This window comes from Crinia signifera, chromosome 8, assembly GCF_055691185.1.
Source record: "Crinia signifera chromosome 8, ASM5569118v1, whole genome shotgun sequence".
Classification (NCBI taxonomy): domain Eukaryota; kingdom Metazoa; phylum Chordata; class Amphibia; order Anura; family Myobatrachidae; genus Crinia; species Crinia signifera.
This window is the reverse complement of record NC_139224.1, coordinates 19,060,860-19,081,212: the sequence shown is the minus strand read 5'-3', so window position 1 is coordinate 19,081,212 and position 20,353 is coordinate 19,060,860. Positions and strand designations below refer to the sequence as shown.

The 20,353-nt window shown below is 55.3% G+C and overlaps 1 protein-coding gene across 1 annotated transcript in view; it reads left to right on the top strand.

The window, feature by feature from the left end:
• Positions 1–20,353, top strand: part of IARS1 (isoleucyl-tRNA synthetase 1) — an 84,743-nt gene that overhangs the window by 45,942 nt on the left and 18,448 nt on the right. Inside the window, exons 15-20 of the mRNA XM_083155904.1 lie at positions 372–445; positions 1,444–1,638; positions 1,719–1,805; positions 3,765–3,848; positions 13,022–13,166; positions 15,518–15,638. Of these exons, the coding sequence (XP_083012030.1) occupies positions 372–445; positions 1,444–1,638; positions 1,719–1,805; positions 3,765–3,848; positions 13,022–13,166; positions 15,518–15,638 (706 nt within the window). The remainder of the gene's footprint in view (positions 1–371; positions 446–1,443; positions 1,639–1,718; positions 1,806–3,764; positions 3,849–13,021; positions 13,167–15,517; positions 15,639–20,353) is intronic.

Genomic DNA, 20,353 nt, shown 5'->3' with positions numbered 1-20,353 from the left:
GTCACACTAGTGTTATATGTAATGTAGGTATGTAGATCCTGGCCCTGTTGTGTTCCTCCCTTGTATCCGTGTGGGCCCAGCCATGTACGTAGCTGGTGTTACATTGAGGGAACCTGATGTTGATAATAGAACCACGTGATGGCATTCAGTCTGTAGTCCTGGGCCGGTTCTCGGTGCCTGTGTCTGTTTGTATCACTCTGACCTATACATATGGATCCAGGCTAAGTATCGGGCTGTCTTCCAGCCTTTGTCCTGCTGCCATATCCTCTGTACTCCTGCCCTGAACAGCAACTTCCTGTACTGGGGTTACTAATGGCTGCAACAACTTACATAAATGTCTGCATGTGGTAAGCATGTGCCCTGTATTGCAGGTTGTATGTGTGGGGTCCTTGGCGGAGCTGGAAGAGCTGACTGGCATCAAGGTGACAGACCTGCACCGGGAGAGGTAAGTCCCAGCGATGCTGTCTCTGTACTGCGCCATGTGGGGAGATGGAAGCTCTAGAGTTTGGGCAGATGAGATACCAGTTGTCATCCAAGCACTGAATGGGACCCTCGCCCCGTGTCTGCAATTGGCACCGCGTCTTTTGTATGTTCTACCCTGTACCACATCATTTCCCCGCTCATTGCTGGCTGTACGTGTGACGTGTTTAGGGATCTGGTGACATGCTCCTACCATGTGTTGCCCTGTAATCACCCCCATTTCACTGCTCATTGCTGGCTGTACGTTTGACATGTCACCAGATCCCCCCAACACGTCACACGTACAGCCAGCAATGAGCAGGGAATTAACATGTCACCAGATCCTCCCCCCAACATGTTCCTTCCATGTATTACCCAGTAACCCATCATTATCCACTCATTGCTGGCTGTACGTGTGACGTGTTGGGGTATCTGGTGACATGCTCTGTCCGTGTGTTACCCTGTAACCCCCCCATCTCCCTACTCATTGATGGCTGTACATGTGACATGTTGGGTGGAACTGGTGACATGCTCCGTCCGTGTGTTACCCTGTAACTCTCCATTTCCCCGCTCAGTGCTGGCTGTACATGTGACGTGTTGGGGTATCTGCTGACATGCTCCGTCCATGTGTTACCCTGTAACCCCCCATTTCCCCACTCAGTGCTGGCTGTACGTGTGACGTGTTGGGGTATCTGCTGACATGCTCCGTCCGTGTGTTACCCTGTAACCCCCCATTTCCCCGCTCAGTGCTGGCTGTACGTGTGACGTGTTGGGGTATCTGGTGACATGCTCCGTCCGTGTGTTACCCTGTAACCCCCCATTTCCCCGCTCAGTGCTGGCTGTACGTGTGACGTGTTGGGGTATCTGGTGACATGTTCCGTCCGTGTGTTACCCTGTAACCCCCCATTTCCCCGCTCAGTGCTGGCTGTACGTGTGCCTGCACATATTCCTAATAGATATACTGATAGCCTGGTGTTTCCTCAGCGTGGACCAGCTGACCATCCCATCGCGCTGTGGGAAAGGCGTTCTGCGGCGAGTCACCGAGGTGTTTGACTGCTGGTTTGAGAGTGGCAGCATGCCCTACGCCCAGGTGCATTACCCGTTTGAAAACCGGAGAGAGTTTGAAGATTCCTTCCCTGCTGATTTTATTGCAGAAGGTATCGACCAGACACGAGGGTGGTGAGTGAGTCGTGCCAAGTGTCGGCTATCTATGTGTCGGCATATAGGCAGATTGTTCATTGTTCTGTGTCTCCCCTCAGGTTCTACACCCTTCTTGTGCTCTCTACAGCTCTATTCGGTCAGCCACCCTTCAAGAATGTCATTGTAAACGGGCTGGTCCTGGCCAGGTAAGTGTGTAATGTAGCATTCTGTGTACAGGTACAGCCGCAGTCACACACAGTATACACACACCACATATAATATTACTGACAGTGTAATGTAGCATTCCGTGTACAGGCACAGCCGCGGTCACACACACAGTATACATACAGCACATATCATATTACTGACAGTGTAATATAGCATTCCGTGTACAGATATAGCCGCAGACACACACATACCACATATATTACTGACACTGTAATACATCATTCCATATACAGATACAGCCGCTGTCACACACACCACATATCATATTACTGACAGTGTAATGTAGCATTCCGTGTACAGATACAGCCGCAGACACACACATACCACATATATTACTAACACTGTAATACAGCATTCCATATACAGATACAGCCGCTGTCACACACCACATACCATATTACTGACACTGTAACACAGCATTCCATATACAGATACAGCAGCAGTCACACACACAGTATACACACACCACATATATTACTGACACTGTAACACAGCATTCTGTATATAGATACAGCCGCGGTCATACACACACCACATATATTACTGACACTGTAACACAGCATTCTGTATACAGATACAGCCGCGGTCACACACACCACATATATTACTGACACTGTAACACAGCATTCTGTATACAGATACAGCCGGGGTCACACACAGTATACACACACCACATATATTACTGACACTGTAACACAGCATTCCATATACAGATAGAGCCGCGGTCACACACACACACACACACACACACACACCACGTATAATATTACTGACACTGTAGCGTAGCATTACAGATACAGCCGCGGTCACACACACCGTATACACACGACACATCATATTAATCAGTAGATGCTGCTTGTGCATCTGTTTTTCATGTCTTTGCAATAACACTGAATGTAACCTGCAGCGACACCCAGCTTTACTAGAGCCAGATAGATAAGTCCAGGCGCAGAGTGTTATGAGTAAATGAAGGTTTTACTCCAGCATTACAGGGAAAAATGTAGTCTAAAGCACGGGGTCTTCAACCTGTGGCCTTCCAGATGTTGTGAAACTACATGTCCCAACATGCATTGCCACATTTTTCCTATAAGAGCATGCCAAAACTGTCAGGGCATGCTGGGACATGTAGTTCCACAACATCTGGAGGGCCACAGGTTGAAGACCTGCTGTAAGATACAGGCTCACAGCAACACTTATCCACCTGGAAAATTACGGCAGCTCGACCCCTTCAGGGCCTCGACTATCCGCTTAAATCAGGCTTGTCCACACTATGGCCCTCCAGCTGTTGTGAAACTACACATCCCAGCATGCCTTGCCATAGTTTTCGTATTCCCTAATAGCAAAACTGTGGCAAGGCATGATGGGACTTGTAGTTTCACAACAGCTGGAGGGCCATAGTTTGGACATGCTTTGCTTAAATTAACAGACAAAAAGTGATGAGGTCACATTTACATAATCTTCCATTGGTCCGTTCCCACACAGCATCCTGGGTAACTGGCTACTCTTTGGATGGCAGCTCAGTGCTTTGTTCAGATTTAAACAGTGACTTTCACAGAATTGCACACACACAGCAGCAGAGTATTGCACAAAGAAGCCAGCAGAACATCACTCTCAGTAGCCTGTAGATCTTACATATTCACTCAAAGCAATTACACACATGAAGCCGCCTGCCAGCAGAGGGCGCTACCACACACACGATCATATTGGCTGTTGGACCTGCATACCACTTTCACAATGTTGTGGGTCAGTAATTACCCAGCCTGCTAATGTGGGCACAGTTTGTGTAATTACACTTACATTATTATTATTATTATTATTATTATTCCTTATTACATGTAAAGACAGTATTTGAGGGTGTATGTGCAATTCTCCTGTGTGTGTCTGACATGCTCTGCATTGAGGGCTGATGGTTTCTTTCCTGATTTCCCATGTCACAGTGATGGACAGAAGATGAGCAAGAGTAAGAAAAACTACCCAGACCCCATGCACGTCATTAATAATTATGGCGCAGATGCCCTAAGGTGAGACCTTGTATGATTAGTCTGCCTTTCATTGTATTTGTGGATGGAGGTCTCCAGGTGTAGGTGACCAGATGGATCTCTGCTGGTGTAGTGGATGGGGAAATGCCCATAGCCTGCTGGATGACTGTGGGTTTGCCAGCAGGTTGCCTGAGGGCCCGGGGAAGGGGGTGGTGGTTTGTGGGTGCCTGAGGGCCTGGGGAGGGGTATGTTTGTGGCCAGCTGGATGCCTGGGCAGGGGGTGTTTGTGGCCAGCTGGATGGCTGCGGAGGGGGTGTTTGTGGCCAGCTGGATGCCTGCGGAGGGGGTGTTTGTGGCCAGCTTTGGGTGGCCAGCTTGATGCCTGGGGGGGGGGGGGGGGCAGGTGCGCTTTGGGTGGCCAGCTTGATGCCTGGGCAGGGGGGGTTTGTGGCCAGCTTGATGCCTGGGGGGGGGGGCAGGTGCGCTTTGGGTGGCCAGCTTGATGCCTGGGCAGGGGGGGTTTGTGGCCAGCTTGATGCCTGGGGGGGGGGGGGGGGGGGGGGGAAGGTGCGCTTTGGGTGGCCAGCTTGATGCCTGGGCAGGGGGGGGTTTGTGGCCAGCTGGATGTCTGGGGAGGGGAGAGAGGGGTTGTAGCCAGCCGGATGCCTGGTGAGGGGGTGTTTGTGGCCAGCTGGATGCCTTGGGGGGGGGGGGGGGGGGGCAAGTAGCGCTTTGGGTGGCCAGCTTGATGCCTGGGCAGGGGGGGTTTGTGGCCAGCTGGATGCCTGGGGAGGGGGTGTTTGTGGCCAGCTGGATGCCTGGGGAGGGGGTGTTTGTGGCCAGCTGGATGCCTGGGGAGGGGGTGTTTGTGGCCAGCTGGATGCCTGCGGAGGGGGTGTTTGTGGCCAGCTGGATGCCTGCGGAGGGGGTTTTTGTGGCCAGCTGGATGCCTTGCGGAGGGGGTGTTTGTGGCCAGCTGGATGCCTGCGGGGGGGTGTTTGTGGCCAGCTGGATGCCTGCGGAGGGGTGTTTGTGGCCAGCTGGATGCCTGCGGAGGGGGTGTTTGTGGCCAGCTGGATGCCTGCGGAGGGGGTTTTTGTGGCCAGCTGGATGCCTGCGGAGGGGGTGTTTGTGGCCAGCTGGATGCCTGCGGAGGGGGTGTTTGTGGCCAGCTGGATGGCTGCGGAGTGGGTGTTTGTGGCCAGCTGGATGCCTGCGGAGGGGGTGTTTGTGGCCAGCTGGATGCCTGCGGAGGGGGTGTTTGTGGCCAGCTGGATGCCTGAGGGCCTGGGGAGGGAGGGGGGTGGCCAGCTGGATGCCTGAGGGGAGGGTGGAAGGCTGGGGAGTTTGTGGCCAGCTGGGATGCCTGCGGAGGGGTTTTTTGTGGCCAGCTGGATGCCTGCGGAGGGGGTGTTTGTGGCCAGCTGGATGCCTGCGGAGGGGGTGTTTGTGGCCAGCTGATGCCTGGGGGGGGGGGGTTTGTGGCCAGCTGATTGATGCCTGGGGAGGGGAGAGAGGGGTTGTAGCCAGCCGGATGCCTGGTGAGGGGGTGTTTGTGGCCAGCTGGATGCCTGGGGGAGGGGGGGGCAGGTGCGCTTTGGGTGGCCAGCTTGATGCCTGGGCAGGGGGGGTTTGTGGCCAGCTGGATGCCTGGGGAGGGGGTGTTTGTGGCCAGCTGGATGCCTGGGGAGGGGGGTGTTTGTGGCCAGCTGGATGCCTGCGGAGGGGGTTTTTGTGGCCAGCTGGATGCCTGCGGAGGGGGTGTTTGTGGCCAGCTGGATGCCTGCGGAGGGGGTGTTTGTGGCCAGCTGGATGCCTGCGGAGGGGGTGTTTGTGGCCAGCTGGATGCCTGCGGAGGGGGTGTTTGTGGCCAGCTGGATGCCTGCGGAGGGGGTGTTTGTGGCCAGCTGGATGCCTGCGGAGGGGGTGTTTGTGGCCAGCTGGATGCCTGCGGAGGGGGTGTTTGTGGCCAGCTGGATGCCTGCGGAGGGGGTGTTTGTGGCCAGCTGGATGCCTGCGGAGGGGGTGTTTGTGGCCAGCTGGATGCCTGCGGAGGGGGTGTTGTGGCCAGCTGGATGCCTGCGGAGGGGGTGTTTGTGGCCAGCTGGATGCCTGCGGAGGGGGTGTTTGTGGCCAGCTGGATGCCTGAGGGCCTGAGGAGGGAGGGGGGGTGGCCAGCTGGATGTTGTCTGACACTCTATACTTACTATCCACGTGATTGCAAACATGGCATATACGCTATTTACATAGGAAGAGTGTTGACTGCATTTCAGCCATGTAAAATAGTCCATTGTTTTTTATGTTACACTACTTTCCTTCTGCGGTGTGTGCGTGTTCTCACAACATCTCTATATACAATACATTAGGCTCCTGCACCCCTCCTTGTCCGGTCTGTCCTGTCCGCAGTGTGTGCTTGATCAGATGGGAGATCTGTACCCAGGATGATTTCAGTGTCTGTAGTGACTGATATTTTATTCTTCAGGAGACGTCAGGGGCCCCAGTGCTAATGCTGGGTAGTAGAGTGATGAGTGAGCATTCCAGCACCAGAAAGGTGAAACTTCTTGCTGCTTCCCAGGCAGCCAGGCTCCTCCCTTCCTCTACCCCGCCTCCAGTCCAGGGCAGCTCCATTTTTTTTTTTAGTGCTGGCAGGAGCCAACATGCACCTTAGAGAGGGGCTGCATTTTGCAGCCTTCTTTTTTAACTGGTTGACAACAAGGATGATGACGACTATGACCCCTCCCCAGGGGGAGACCACGTCAAGCAATGATGTGGTGGGCCTGGTTCCAGCGGTTAAAGATGTCCTGAATTTACAGGACCCAGCTGAGCCGCCCGAGATTTCTCTTCCTTCTCTCATCTCCTGCCTGGCTTGTTAAAAACTGAGCTTCTTGGCCTGGAGGCGGGGTAGAGGAGGGGAGGAGCCTGGTCTGCCTGGGAGGCAGTAAGGAGTTTAACCTTTCTGGTGCTGGAATGCTCTCACCACTCCACTACCCAGCATTAGCCCTGTGGCCCCTGAAGTCCTCGACGAAAGATTTAGTAGGTAAGCCATAAATGTAACTTTCTCCTTCATCCACTAGGTGTCACTGGAGTTACACTGGGGAATAGAAGGCGACCACAGGGAGCATGGGCACTTTAAAATAATTAATCAGTGTGACCAACTCCTCCCCTTCTACTTCCCCTCCCAGGCAGTCTTAGATCGTGCCCAAAAGGGAGCAGGTCACATTTGGCTCATCTCCTGGGCTTTTTGATAATTAGGGCATAAAGCAGCAAGTTTTGCCTTTGAGGACAGGCAGATAGTTGCTGCTACTATCTGCCTGCGACGTGGGAGCCTGCCGGAGGGAGCCGGCTGCTGCTTAAGGGTTTGCGCCCGGCTCCCTGGCTGACAGAGACCACCGTCTCTGGAGCTGTAACGGGCGCCGCTCTCACGCAGCGTGCACCCGATCCTCCCCCAGCCCCACCGCCGACGGCATGGCCGCAGCACTGTGAGTATTACCCTGCCTTCCTATTAGAGGAAGGTCAGGGACACAAACGGCGGTGCAGCAGAGGGTTTTTTAAACCTGGCGCCATTATGGGTTACGGAGCTGCCAGGCGGGGGGCGGAGTTACCGCGCGGTACTTCCCAGCAGGCCTTGGCATACCCCAGCGTTCCTGCAAGTCGCGGCGGCCATCTTGGACATTTGGCGCCGTTTGAACACGCTGCTGGAGGCTCCACAGTTGCGCTGCAGATCTATCCTGACTGCAGTTGGGCGATTCCTGTCCCCTGGTGACCGTCCTGCTGAACGCTCTATCCGGTCTGTGAATTACAGTGGGGATTAGAGCTAGGTGGAGACAGTTTGGGCTGTGTCTCAAACTTAGAGCTATAGCGCTCCTAGGTATATGCCATAGCGCTGTACAAAGCTCTGTGACAGCTCTTTTACTTTCACTGTCTCTCCCTTTCAGCATAATATATTGCTGCCTATCCTATACCTACTATCTGTGATCAGTCTGGTAGTGTGTGGTGATTGCTGGGTGTTCTGTTGAACCATGGCAGGGGGTAGCTCCAAGAGGGTTACTTGCAAGAAGTGTGCTGTTAAATTTACACCTTCTAAGGAGGGAGACTCTGTATGTGATAAATGCGCTGCTTTACCCCCAGCTCCAGAGTCCCCCGTTCATACCCCTGTTTGGGCATCACAATTAGCTGATGTGATGTCTCATTTAGCTTGCGAGCTCTCTGCAGCTCAAAAGGACAGAGAAACTTCCAGAACTCAACAGGCTTCCTTGACTTCTGCTGTGCAGAGCTTAACAAAGGCCTTGACACCAGCAGAGGGCGCCATTGCTTCATCTTCTAGGCAAAATCCCCCTACCTTACTCAGGAAAAGGGTATTACAGCCCTCTGGGGATTCTGGGGAGTATGACGATATGCCTGATCTGGAGGAGGGCGAATTTGCCCTTCATGATGATGATGATGATGATGATGATGATGATGATGATGATGATGATGATGATGATGATGATGATGATGATGATGATGATGATGATGATGATGATGATGATGATGATGATGATGATGATGATGATGATGATGATGATGATGATGATGATGATGATGATGATGATGATGATGATGATGATGATGATGATGAGATGATGATGATGATGATGATGATGATGATGATGATGATGATGATGATGATGATGATGATGATGATGATGATGATGATGATGATGATGATGATGATGATGATGATGATGATGATGATGATGATGATGATGATGATGATGATGATGATGATGATCCTGAGGCTCAGACGTTAGTTACGCAAGAGCCGGCCCCAGCCACTCCAGGTCTGGAGGACCTTATACATATGGTAAAGGTTGCCTGCAAGGTGTCAGATGACACAGACATTCCTGCTCGTCCTTCTTTCTTTGCAAAGAGACAAAGGCAGTCACCCACCTTCCCCCCAGCGGAGGAGTTGGATGAACATATATTGCAGGCTTGGAATCATCCTGATAAAAAATTCCAGGTACCTCAGAGGTTTCTGGCTGCTTATCCTCTTCCACCAGAGGGTAGAAAGAGGGTCGAGATTCCTCCAGTAGTGGACTCTTCAGTCTCACGACTGTCCAAAAAGACGGTTCTCCCGGTGCCGGGTGCAACCACTCTTAAGGATACTTCTGACCGTAAGTTGGAGGTAACCCTTAAGAACATTTTTTCAGCAGCTGGAATTATTCAGCGTCCGGCCCAGGTCGGGTGCTGGGTAAATAAAGCCATGGGGGTATGGGCTTCTCAGATCCTAACAGAGGTCCGTGAGGGCTCTGACCCTGCTTCTATTGTTCAGCTGGCTGAACAGATCCAGGAGGCATCCAATTATCTAATAGACGCCTCTTCTGACGTCTGCATGGTTGCAGCCAAGGTTTCGGCCTTATCTATATCAGCTCGCAGAGCTCTCTGGTTACGCCAATGGCAGGCTGACGCAGAGTCCAAGCGTGCTGTGGAGGCCCTGGCGTTCAATGGGGAGGTTCTTTTCGGGCCAGAGCTCGACAAGTGGATCTCCCAAGCAACGGGGGGTAAGTCCCACTTCCTTCCCTCAGCGGCTCCTCCAGCTACACGCAGGACCCCTCAAAGGCCCTCCTTTCGGCCTACGACCAGATTCAGAGGTCGTTCCAGAGGCGGAGCTCCATCTAGAGGCTCCAGAGGACGAGGCAGAGGCGCCTCGGCAGCTGTCCAGGAGCCCAAGTCCTCAAAGCCAGCCGCATGACTGTCCACGGTCTCATCTGGGGGATCCCAGAGTCGGGGCCCGACTGCTGTCCTTCTGTCACATCTGGCTGCAGTCTTGTCAGGACTCGTGGGTAAGGGATCTCGTGACCCAGGGTTACAAAATCCATTTCAAGTTAGTTCCTCCAAACAGGTTTTTCAAGACCGGTCTTCCAGTCTCGGGAGACAAGGCGCAACTTCTGTTGTCAGCAATCAACAAGCTGCGGACAACGGGAGTTGTGATACCAGTACCCGAGGATCAGCGTACTCAGGGATACTACTCCAGTCTGTTCCTTGTGCCGAAGCCGGATGGCTCGGTAAGGCCTATACTAAATCTAAAGGATTTGAATCCGTTTCTACAAGCGGTCAAATTCAAGATGGAGTCCCTGCAGTCGGTGATTCAGGGACTGGAACAGGGAGAGTTCCTGGTATCCTTGGATATCAGGGACGCATACCTGCACATCCCCATCTGGCCTCCTCACCAGGCCTTCCTCCGGTTCGCAATACAGGAACAACACTGGCAGTTCCAGGCCCTGCCGTTCGGTCTCTCATCGGCCCCCAGGGTCTTCACCAAGGTGATGGCGGTGATGATGGAGGTCCTCAGGGCACAGGGGATTACCATCATCCCCTACTTGGACGATCTTCTTCTGAAGAATCGTTCGAGGGAGGCCCTGTTGTCCAACATACGACTCACCCAGGAGACTCTCATCAGTCATGGGTGGATTCTGAACTTTGCAAAGTCTCAGCTACAGCCGTCCCAACGTCTTCTCTTTTTGGGGATGATTCTGGACACCCAGCAGATGAAGGTTTTTCTACCACCAGACAAGGTTCAGTCCCTGCAGGTCCTGGTCAGGTCGGTCTTGCGACGGCCACAGGTAACAGTGCACCTTTGCACCAGACTCTTGGGGAAGATGGTGTCCTCTTTCGAGGCGGTACAATATGGCCGCTTCCACTCGCGCCAATTCCAGTTGTCTCTCCTTCACCAGTGGTCAGGGTCCCACCTGCATCTTCAGCAGCGGGTGACCCTGTCTCCTCGAGCCCGTCTGTCTCTGCTGTGGTGGCTCAACTCCGAAAACCTGCAAAGGGGCAGGAGGTTCGGCATATGGGAGTGGACTCTCCTCACCACAGACGCCAGCCTTCGAGGCTGGGGGGCGGTAACGCTGGAACACCAGTTCCAGGGTTTATGGACGAGGCAGGAGAGCTTACTCTCCATCAATGTGCTGGAACTCAGAGCAGTCTACTATGCTCTTCTGCAGGCGGGACTCCTGCTGCGGAGCAGAGCAATCAGAGTTCAGTCCGACAACGCCACAGCCGTCGCCTACATAAACAAACAGGGCGGCACTCGGAGCAAGGCGGCGATGAAGGAAGTAAGCAGGATCATCCTCTGGGCTCAGAATCATGCTCAGGCCTTGTCAGCGGTGTTCATCCCCGGAGTAGACAATTGGGAGGCCGACTTTCTAAGTTGGCAACATGCCCACCAGGGGGAGTGGTGCCTCAACCCTCAGGTATTTCAGTCCCTAGTACATCGTTGGGGGTGTCCGCAGGCGGATCTGATGGCGTCCCGCCACAACTTCCAGCTCCCAACATACTTCGCGCGGACTCGAGATCCTCAGGCCGCAGGGGTGGACGCTCTGGTCGCCCATGGCCGTTCCAGTTCATTTACCTCTTTCCTCCCTTTCCGCTGATACCTCGGGTATTACAGCGCATTCGCAGGGAGGGGGTAACAGCGCTTCTGATAGCGCCGGATTGGCCCCGGCGCTCGTGGTACACCAACCTGACGGATCTTTTAATCGACGAGCCGTGTCCGCTACCTCTTCAAGAGGACCTCCTCAGTCAGGGTCCCTTCATCTACCCAGATTTAGGACGTCTACATTTGACGGCGTGGCTGCTGAGAGGTCCATCTTGAGACATGCAGGTATCCCTAGGGCGGTGATACCTACAATGATGAGGGCCAGGAAGGAAGTCACCTCCAGACACTATCATCGTATTTGGAGATCCTATGTGGCGTGGTGCGAAAGACGCAGAGTGTCCTCTACTCTCTTCAAGAAGGCTCGGTTGCTCCTGTTTTTACAGGAGGGGTTAAACTCTGGACTTAGACTGAATACACTTAAGGTGCAGGTTTCAGCACTTTCAGTTTTTTTCCAGAAACGTATAGCTCTCATTCCGGAAGTCCACACGTTTTTCCAGGGGGTGCTGAGGCTTCAGCCCCCTATTCGTCCGCCTACGGCTCCCTGGGACCTAGAGCTGGTCCTCAGGTACTTGAGGTCATCGATTTTTGAGCCGTTAGAAGAGGCGGATCTTCGATATCTCACTTGGAAGGTGGTTCTTCTTTTGGCACTGGCCTCGGCCAGGCGCGTTTCGGAACTGGGGGCGCTTTCTTGTCGCTCACCGTTCCTCCAGTTTCACCCGGACAGAGCAGAGCTCCGTACCAGTCTCTCCTTCCTTCCAAAGGTGGTCTCAGCGTTCCACGTGAACCAACCCATAGTGGTTCCAGCATTCACAGAGGCTTCACCTGAGGATAGGACTTTGGATGTGGTGAGGGCCCTGCGGATTTATGTCTCTCGCACGGCCTCTCTTCGCAAGACGGATGTCTTGTTTGTTACCTACGACCCAGTGCGTCGTGGATGGCCAGCTTCAAAGCAAACGCTGGCCAGATGGATCCGTCTGACTATTCGTCAGGCATACCTTGCTGAGGCTCAGACGCCTCCTACTAACATAGGTGCGCACTCCACCAGATCGGTGGGTCCTTCATGGGCGGCTGCCCGTGGGGTCTCCTTGCAACAGCTCTGTCGTGCTGCGACATGGTCAGGTCGGCACACCTTTGTGCGCTTTTATAGGTTTGATACCTTTGCGGCACCAGCTTCTCAGTTTGGCCGCTCTGTTTTAAGGGGATCTCAGCGCTCACCCACCCGGGTTGAAAGCTCTGGGACGTCCCCAGTGTAACTCCAGTGACACCTAGTGGATGAAGGAGAAACAGGGATTTTGTACTTACCGTAAATCCTTTTCTCCGAGTCCACAGGTGTCACTGGACGCCCACCTCAGCGCTGTTCTCCACCTGTTACGTTCAGTGTTAGGTTCCTATTGGGTAACCTCTGGAGTTTTCCCTTGTCAGGGTTATTTAAACATGGTTATTACACACCTGTCTCGTCTGACTCTGTGTGTGTGTTTGTTTTTTCATTTATATATATATTCTTTTTCTACTATACGTATTGAATGATGTTATGTTGTGATGAACCTCCTCTCGGATGTGTGTTATATCTTTCTGCTCCCTTTCGGGCACGATCTTTATGACTGCCTGGGAGGGGAAGTAGAAGGGGAGGAGTTGGTCACACTGATTAATTATTTTAAAGTGCCCATGCTCCCTGTGGTCGCCTTCTATTCCCCAGTGTAACTCCAGTGACACCTGTGGACTCGGAGAAAAGGATTTACGGTAAGTACAAAATCCCTGTTTCTCACCTGCTGCTACTAATCTAACTTTCTGTTTCCAGGTTATATCTGATAAATTCTCCTGTGGTAAGAGCAGAGAATCTGCGCTTTAAAGAAGACGGCGTGCGTGATGTCCTGAAAGACGTCTTCTTGCCCTGGTACAACGCCTTCCGTTTTCTGATGCAGAACTTCTACCGACTGCACAAGGTAATAGCCCTGAGCCCTGGTCTATCACTGGCCACTCAACTTGTCCATCGCTCTGGGAGGACATTGTCTGTGGCTCTGGCCAGCTGTGGTGTACAGTATATGCAGGTGGACATTCTGTGGCCCTATCCGGCTGTGGTGTATGTGCTGGAGGATATTGTCCGTGGCTCTGGCAAGCTGTGGCGTATGTCCATGGTTTTGCCTGGCTGTGGCGTATGTGCAGGAGGATATTGTCCGTGGCTCCATCTGGCTGTGGCGTATGTGCAGGAGGACATTGTCCGTGGCTCCAGCTGGCTGTGGTGTATGCCAGAGGACATCGTCCATTGCTCCAGCTGGCTGTGGTGTATGTGCAGGAGGACATTGTCCGTGGCTCCGGCTGGCTGTGGCGTATGTGCAGGAGGACATTGTCCGTGGCTCCAGCTGGCTGTGGCGTATGTGCTTGAGCACATTGTCCGTGGCTCCGTCTGGCTGTGGTGTATGTGCAGGAGGACATTGTCCGTGGCTCCGGCTGGCTGTGGCGTATGTGCAGGAGGACATTGTCCGTGGCTCCAGCTGGCTGTGGCGTATGTGCTTGAGGACATTGTCCGTGGCTCCAGCTGGCTGTGGCGTATGTGCATGAGGACGTTGTCCGTGGCTCCGTCTGGCTGTGGCGTATGTGCGGGAGGACGTTGTCTGTGGCTCCAGCTGGCTGTGGCGTATGTGCGTGAGGACGTTGTCTGTGGCTCCGTCTGGCTGTGGCGTATGTGCTTGAGGACATTGTCCGTGGCTCCAGCTGGCTGTGGCGTATGTGCGTGAGGACGTTGTCTGTGGCTCCGTCTGGCTGTGGCGTATGTGCTTGAGGACATTGTCCGTGGCTCCAGCTGGCTGTGGCGTATGTGCGTGAGGACGTTGTCTGTGGCTCCGTCTGGCTGTGGCGTATGTGCTTGAGGACATTGTCCGTGGCTCCGTCTGGCTGTGGTGTATGTGCAGGAGGACATTGTCCGTGGCTCCATCTGGCTGTGGTGTATGTGCAGGAGGACATTGTCCGTGGCTCCAGCTGGCTGTGGTGTATGTGCTTGAGGACATTGTCCGTGGCTCCATCTGGCTGTGGCGTATGTGCAGGAGGACATTGTCCGTGGCTCCAGCTGGCTGTGGTGTATGTGCAGGAGGACATTGTCCGTGGCTCCATCTGGCTGTGGCGTATGTGCAGGAGGACATTGTCCGTGGCTCCATCTGGCTGTGGTGTATGTGCAGGAGCACATTGTCCGTGGCTCCAGCTGGCTGTGGCGTATGTGCTTGAGGACATTGTCCGTGGCTCCATCTGGCTGTGGCGTATGTGCAGGAGGACATTGTCCGTGGCTCCATCTGGCTGTGGCGTATGTGTGGGAGGACGTTGTCTGTGGCTCCGTCTGGCTGTGGCGTATGTGCTTGAGGACATTGTCCGTGGCTCCATCTGGCTGTGGTGTATGTGCAGGAGGACATTGTCCGTGGCTCCATCTGGCTGTGGTGTATGTGCAGGAGGACATTGTCCGTGGCTCCAGCTGGCTGTGGTGTATGTGCTTGAGGACATTGTCCGTGGCTCCATCTGGCTGTGGCGTATGTGCAGGAGGACATTGTCCGTGGCTCCAGCTGGCTGTGGTGTATGTGCAGGAGGACATTGTCCGTGGCTCCATCTGGCTGTGGTGTATGTGCAGGAGGACATTGTCCGTGGCTCCATCTGGCTGTGGTGTATGTGCAGGAGGACATTGTCCGTGGCTCCATCTGGCTGTGGCGTATGTGCAGGAGGACATTGTCCGTGGCTCCATCTGGCTGTGGTGTATGTGCAGGAGCACATTGTCCGTGGCTCCAGCTGGCTGTGGCGTATGTGCTTGAGGACATTGTCCGTGGCTCCATCTGGCTGTGGCGTATGTGCAGGAGGACATTGTCCATTGCTATGGTGTTCCTGAGGTCACTCATCACTGTAGTGTGGGAGATTGGGAAGTGACTGTGGGAGGCTGCTGTGAGCTTAGGCTGGGGCTACATTCTCTACCTGCAGCCACAGGTGGGTGTTCCTGAGGGTCACTCATCGCTGTAGTGTGGGAGATTGGGAGTGACTGGGCTGCAGCTGTGGGTAGGAGTTCCTGTTATGATCACTGATGACAAGGAGACATGGGCAGGCATTTGCCATGGCTACCATAGATGCCTGGCGCACAGTGCTTGGCAGATTGTCCGGCTTGGTGTGGTCACATCTCGGTGTAATGGAATATTAAAGCTGTGTTCAGTCTGTATATTGTTTCCTGTATTGTATAAGGTGCTTCCTCCTATTGTGTTCTGATTGTCTGTGTGCGTATTGTGCTGTGGAATTGCCCCTGATCGCTGTGACTTGTGTCCCCTAGGAAGAGGGCGTCCAGTTTTTCTTCAATGAAGACTCAGCCAAGTTGAGCAGTAACATTATGGACAAGTGGATTGTGTCCTTCACTCAGTCGCTCATCCAGTTCTTCAATGTGGAGATGTCTGGTAGGTGGTAGCCGCTGGATTGTGCGCCATCGTCATGGGGAGCATGGTCCTTCATATGTACAATGTACTGAGGAATCCTGGCATGCAAGTGCCTATATATAGCGGGACACCAGCATATGGTTCACAGAGTCCTAGGACTGGGACCAACAAGAGGTTCTTATATACAGTACTTAGCCTGGGTCATGGGTTCCTATACTGCCCACCACCTCCTGGCCTAGTTACAGGTTTGGGGGCCTGCGGTTTGGAGCAGAGGCTTAGGGAATGTAGTGTTGGCAGTATCACATGTAGCAGAGTTAGTGCCCACACCCTACTTACAGACGGGCGCAGCAATCTCATCCTTAGCATCATCTGTAACTGTCAGGAGCTAGAAGGACGGCAACTAAAATTGGCATTTACCATATGAATGGCTATGGCATAAAATCTGTACTTCCATTATGTCACTGGAGACCGCACAGAAGAAACGAGTCTCACTGTATATGGGGTGTCAGTCTGGTGCCTGCAGGTGGGACAGACTCCCCCGGGTGGCGCTAGACACCGCACAGCAGGAACGAGTCTCACTGTATATGGGGTGTCAGTCTGGTGCCTGCAGGTGGGACAGACTCCCCCGGGTGGCGCCAGACACCGCACAGAAGGAACGAGTCTCACTGTATATGGGGTGTCAGTCTTGTGCCTGCAGGTGGGACAGACCCCCCCGGGTGGCACCAGACACCGCACAGAAGGAACGAGTCTCACTGTATATGGGGTGTCAGTCTGGTGCCTGCAGGTGGGACAGACTCCCCCGGGTGGCGCCAGACACCGCACAGCAGGAACCAGTCTCACTGTATATGGGGTGTCAGTCTGGTGCCTGCAGGTGGGACAGACCCCCCCGGGTGGCACCAGACACCGCACAGAAGGAACGAGTCTCACTGTATATGGGGTGTCAGCCTTGTGCCTGCAGGTGGGACAGACTCCCCCGGGTGGCACCAGACACCGCACAGCAGGAACGAGTATCACTGTATATGGGGTGTCAGTCTGGTGCCTGCAGGTGGGACAGACTCCCCCGGGTGGCACCAGACACCGCACAGAAAGGACGAGTCTCACTGTATATGGGGTGTCAGTCTGGTGCCTGCAGGTGGGACAGACTCCCCCGGGTGGCACCAGACACCGCACAGCAGGAACGAGTCTCACTGTATATGGGGTGTCAGTCTTGTGCCTGCGGGTGGGACAGACTCCCCCGGGTGGCGCCAGACACCGCACAGCAGGAACGAGTATCACTGTATATGGGGTGTCAGTCTGGTGCCTGCAGGTGGGACAGACTCCCCCGGGTGGCGCCAGACACCGCACAGCAGGAACGAGTCTCACTGTATATGGGGTGTCAGTCTTGTGCCTGCAGGTGGGACAGACTCCCCCGGGTGGCACCAGACACCGCACAGCAGGAACGAGTCTCACTGTATATGGGGTGTCAGTCTGGTGCCTGCAGGTGGGACAGACCCCCCCGGGTGGCACCAGACACCGCACAGAAGGAACGAGTCTCACTGTATATGGGGTGTCAGTCTGGTGCCTGCAGGTGGGACAGACTCCCCCGGGTGGCGCCAGACACCGCACAGCAGGAACGAGTCTCACTGTATATGGGGTGTCAGTCTGGTGCCTGCGGGTGGGACAGACTCCCCCGGGTGGCACCAGATACCGCACAGCAGGAACGAGTCTCACTGTATATGGGGTGTCAGTCTGGTGCCTGCGGGTGGGACAGACTCCCCCGGGTGGCGCCAGACACCGCACAGAAGGAACGAGTCTCACTGTATATGGGGTGTCAGTCTGGTGCCTGCGGGTGGGACAGACTCCCCCGGGTGGCACCAGACACCGCACAGCAGGAACGAGTCTCACTGTATATGGGGTGTCAGTCTGGTGCCTGCGGGTGGGACAGACTCCCCCGGGTGGCACCAGATACCGCACAGCAGGAACGAGTCTCACTGTATATGGGGTGTCAGTCTGGTGCCTGCGGGTGGGACAGACTCCCCCGGGTGGCGCCAGACACCGCACAGAAGGAACGAGTCTCACTGTATATGGGGTGTCAGTCTGGTGCCTGCGGGTGGGACAGACTCCCCCGGGTGGCACCAGACACCGCACAGCAGGAACGAGTCTCACTGTATATGGGGTGTCAGTCTGGTGCCTGTAGGTGGGGCAGACTCCCCCGGGTGGCGCCAGACACCGCACAGAAGGAACGAGTCTCACTGTATATGGGGTGTCAGTCTGGTGCCTGCAGGTGGGACAGACTCCCCCGGGTGGCGCCAGACACCGCACAGAAGGAACGAGTCTCACTGTATATGGGGTGTCAGTCTGGTGCCTGCGGGTGGGACAGACTCCCCCGGGTGGCGCCAGACACCGCACAGAAGGAACGAGTATCACTGTATATGGGGTGTCAGTCTTGTGCCTGCGGGTGGGACAGACTCCCCCGGGTGGCGCCAGACACCGCACAGAAGGAACGAGTCTCACTGTATATGGGGTGTCAGTCTGGTGCCTGCGGGTGGGACAGACTCCCCCGGGTGGCGCCAGACACCGCACAGCAGGAACGAGTATCACTGTATATGGGGTGTCAGTCTTGTGCCTGCGGGTGGGACAGACTCCCCCGGGTGGCGCCAGACACCGCACAGAAGGAACGAGTCTCACTGTATATGGGGTGTCAGTCTGGTGCCTGCAGGTGGGACAGACTCCCCCGGGTGGCACCAGACACCGCACAGAAGGAACGAGTCTCACTGTATATGGGGTGTCAGTCTGGTGCCTGCGGGTGGGACAGACTCCCCCGGGTGGCACCAGACACCGCACAGAAGGAACGAGTCTCACTGTATATGGGGTGTCAGTCTGGTGCCTGCGGGTGGGACAGACTCCCCCGGGTGGCGCCAGACACCGCACAGAAGGAACGAGTCTCACTGTATATGGGGTGTCAGTCTGGTGCCTGCAGGTGGGACAGACTCCCCCGGGTGGCACCAGACACCGCACAGCAGGAACGAGTATCACTGTATATGGGGTGTCAGTCTGGTGCCTGCAGGTGGGACAGACTTCCCCGGGTGGCACCAGACACCGCACAGAAGGAACGAGTCTCACTGTATATGGGGTGTCAGTCTGGTGCCTGCAGGTGGGACAGACTCCCCCGGGTGGCACCAGACACCGCACAGAAGGAACGAGTCTCACTGTATATGGGGTGTCAGTCTGGTGCCTGCAGGTGGGACAAACTCCCCCGGGTGGCACCAGACACCGCACAGAAGGAACGAGTCTCACTGTATATGGGGTGTCAGTCTGGTGCCTGCAGGTGGGACAGACTCCCCCGGGTGGCACCAGATACCGCACAGCAGGAACTAGTCTCACTGTATATGGGGTGTCAGTCTGGTGCCTGCGGGTGGGACAGACTCCCCCGGGTGGCACCAGATACCGCACAGCAGGAACGAGTCTCACTGTATATGGGGTGTCAGTCTGGTGCCTGCGGGTGGGACAGACTCCCCCGGGTGGCGCCAGACACCGCACAGAAGGAACGAGTCTCACTGTATATGGGGTGTCAGTCTGGTGCCTGCGGGTGGGACAGACTCCCCCGGGTGGCACCAGACACCAGACACCGCACAGCAGGAACGAGTCTCACTGTATATGGGGTGTCAGTCTGGTGCCTGCAGGTGGGACAGACTCCCCCGGGTGGCGCTAGACACCGCACAGCAGGAACGAGTCTCACTGTATATGGGGTGTCAGTCTGGTGCCTGCAGGTGGGACAGACTCCCCCGGGTGGCGCTAGACACCGCACAGCAGGAACGAGTCTCACTGTATATGGGGTGTCAGTCTGGTGCCTGCAGGTGGGACAGACTCCCCCGGGTGGCGCCAGACACCGCACAGAAGGAACGAGTCTCACTGTATATGGGGTGTCAGTCTTGTGCCTGCAGGTGGGACAGACCCCCCCGGGTGGCACCAGACACCGCACAGAAGGAACGAGTCTCACTGTATATGGGGTGTCAGTCTGGTGCCTGCAGGTGGGACAGACTTCCCCGGGTGGCGCCAGACACCGCACAGCAGGAACCAGTCTCACTGTATATGGGGTGTCAGTCTGGTGCCTGCAGGTGGGACAGACCCCCCCGGGTGGCACCAGACACCGCACAGAAGGATCGAGTCTCACTGTATATGGGGTGTCAGTCTGGTGCCTGCGGGTGGGACAGACTCCCCCGGGTGGCGCCAGACACCGCACAGAAGGAACGAGTCTCACTGTATATGGGGTGTCAGTCTGGTGCCTGCAGGTGGGACAGACTCCCCCGGGTGGCACCAGACACCGCACAGAAGGGACGAGTCTCACTGTATATGGGGTGTCAGTCTGGTGCCTGCAGGTGGGACAGACTCCCCCGGGTGGCACCAGACACCGCACAGCAGGAACGAGTCTCACTGTATATGGGGTGTCAGTCTTGACAGACTCCCCCGGGTGGCGCCAGACACCGCACAGCAGGAACGAGTATCACTGTATATGGGGTGTCAGTCTGGTGCCTGCAGGTGGGACAGACTCCCCCGGGTGGCGCCAGACACCGCACAGCAGGAACGAGTCTCACTGTATATGGGGTGTCAGTCTTGTGCCTGCAGGTGGGACAGACTCCCCCGGGTGGCACCAGACACCGCACAGCAGGAACGAGTCTCACTGTATATGGGGTGTCAGTCTGGTGCCTGCAGGTGGGACAGACCCCCCCGGGTGGCACCAGACACCGCACAGAAGG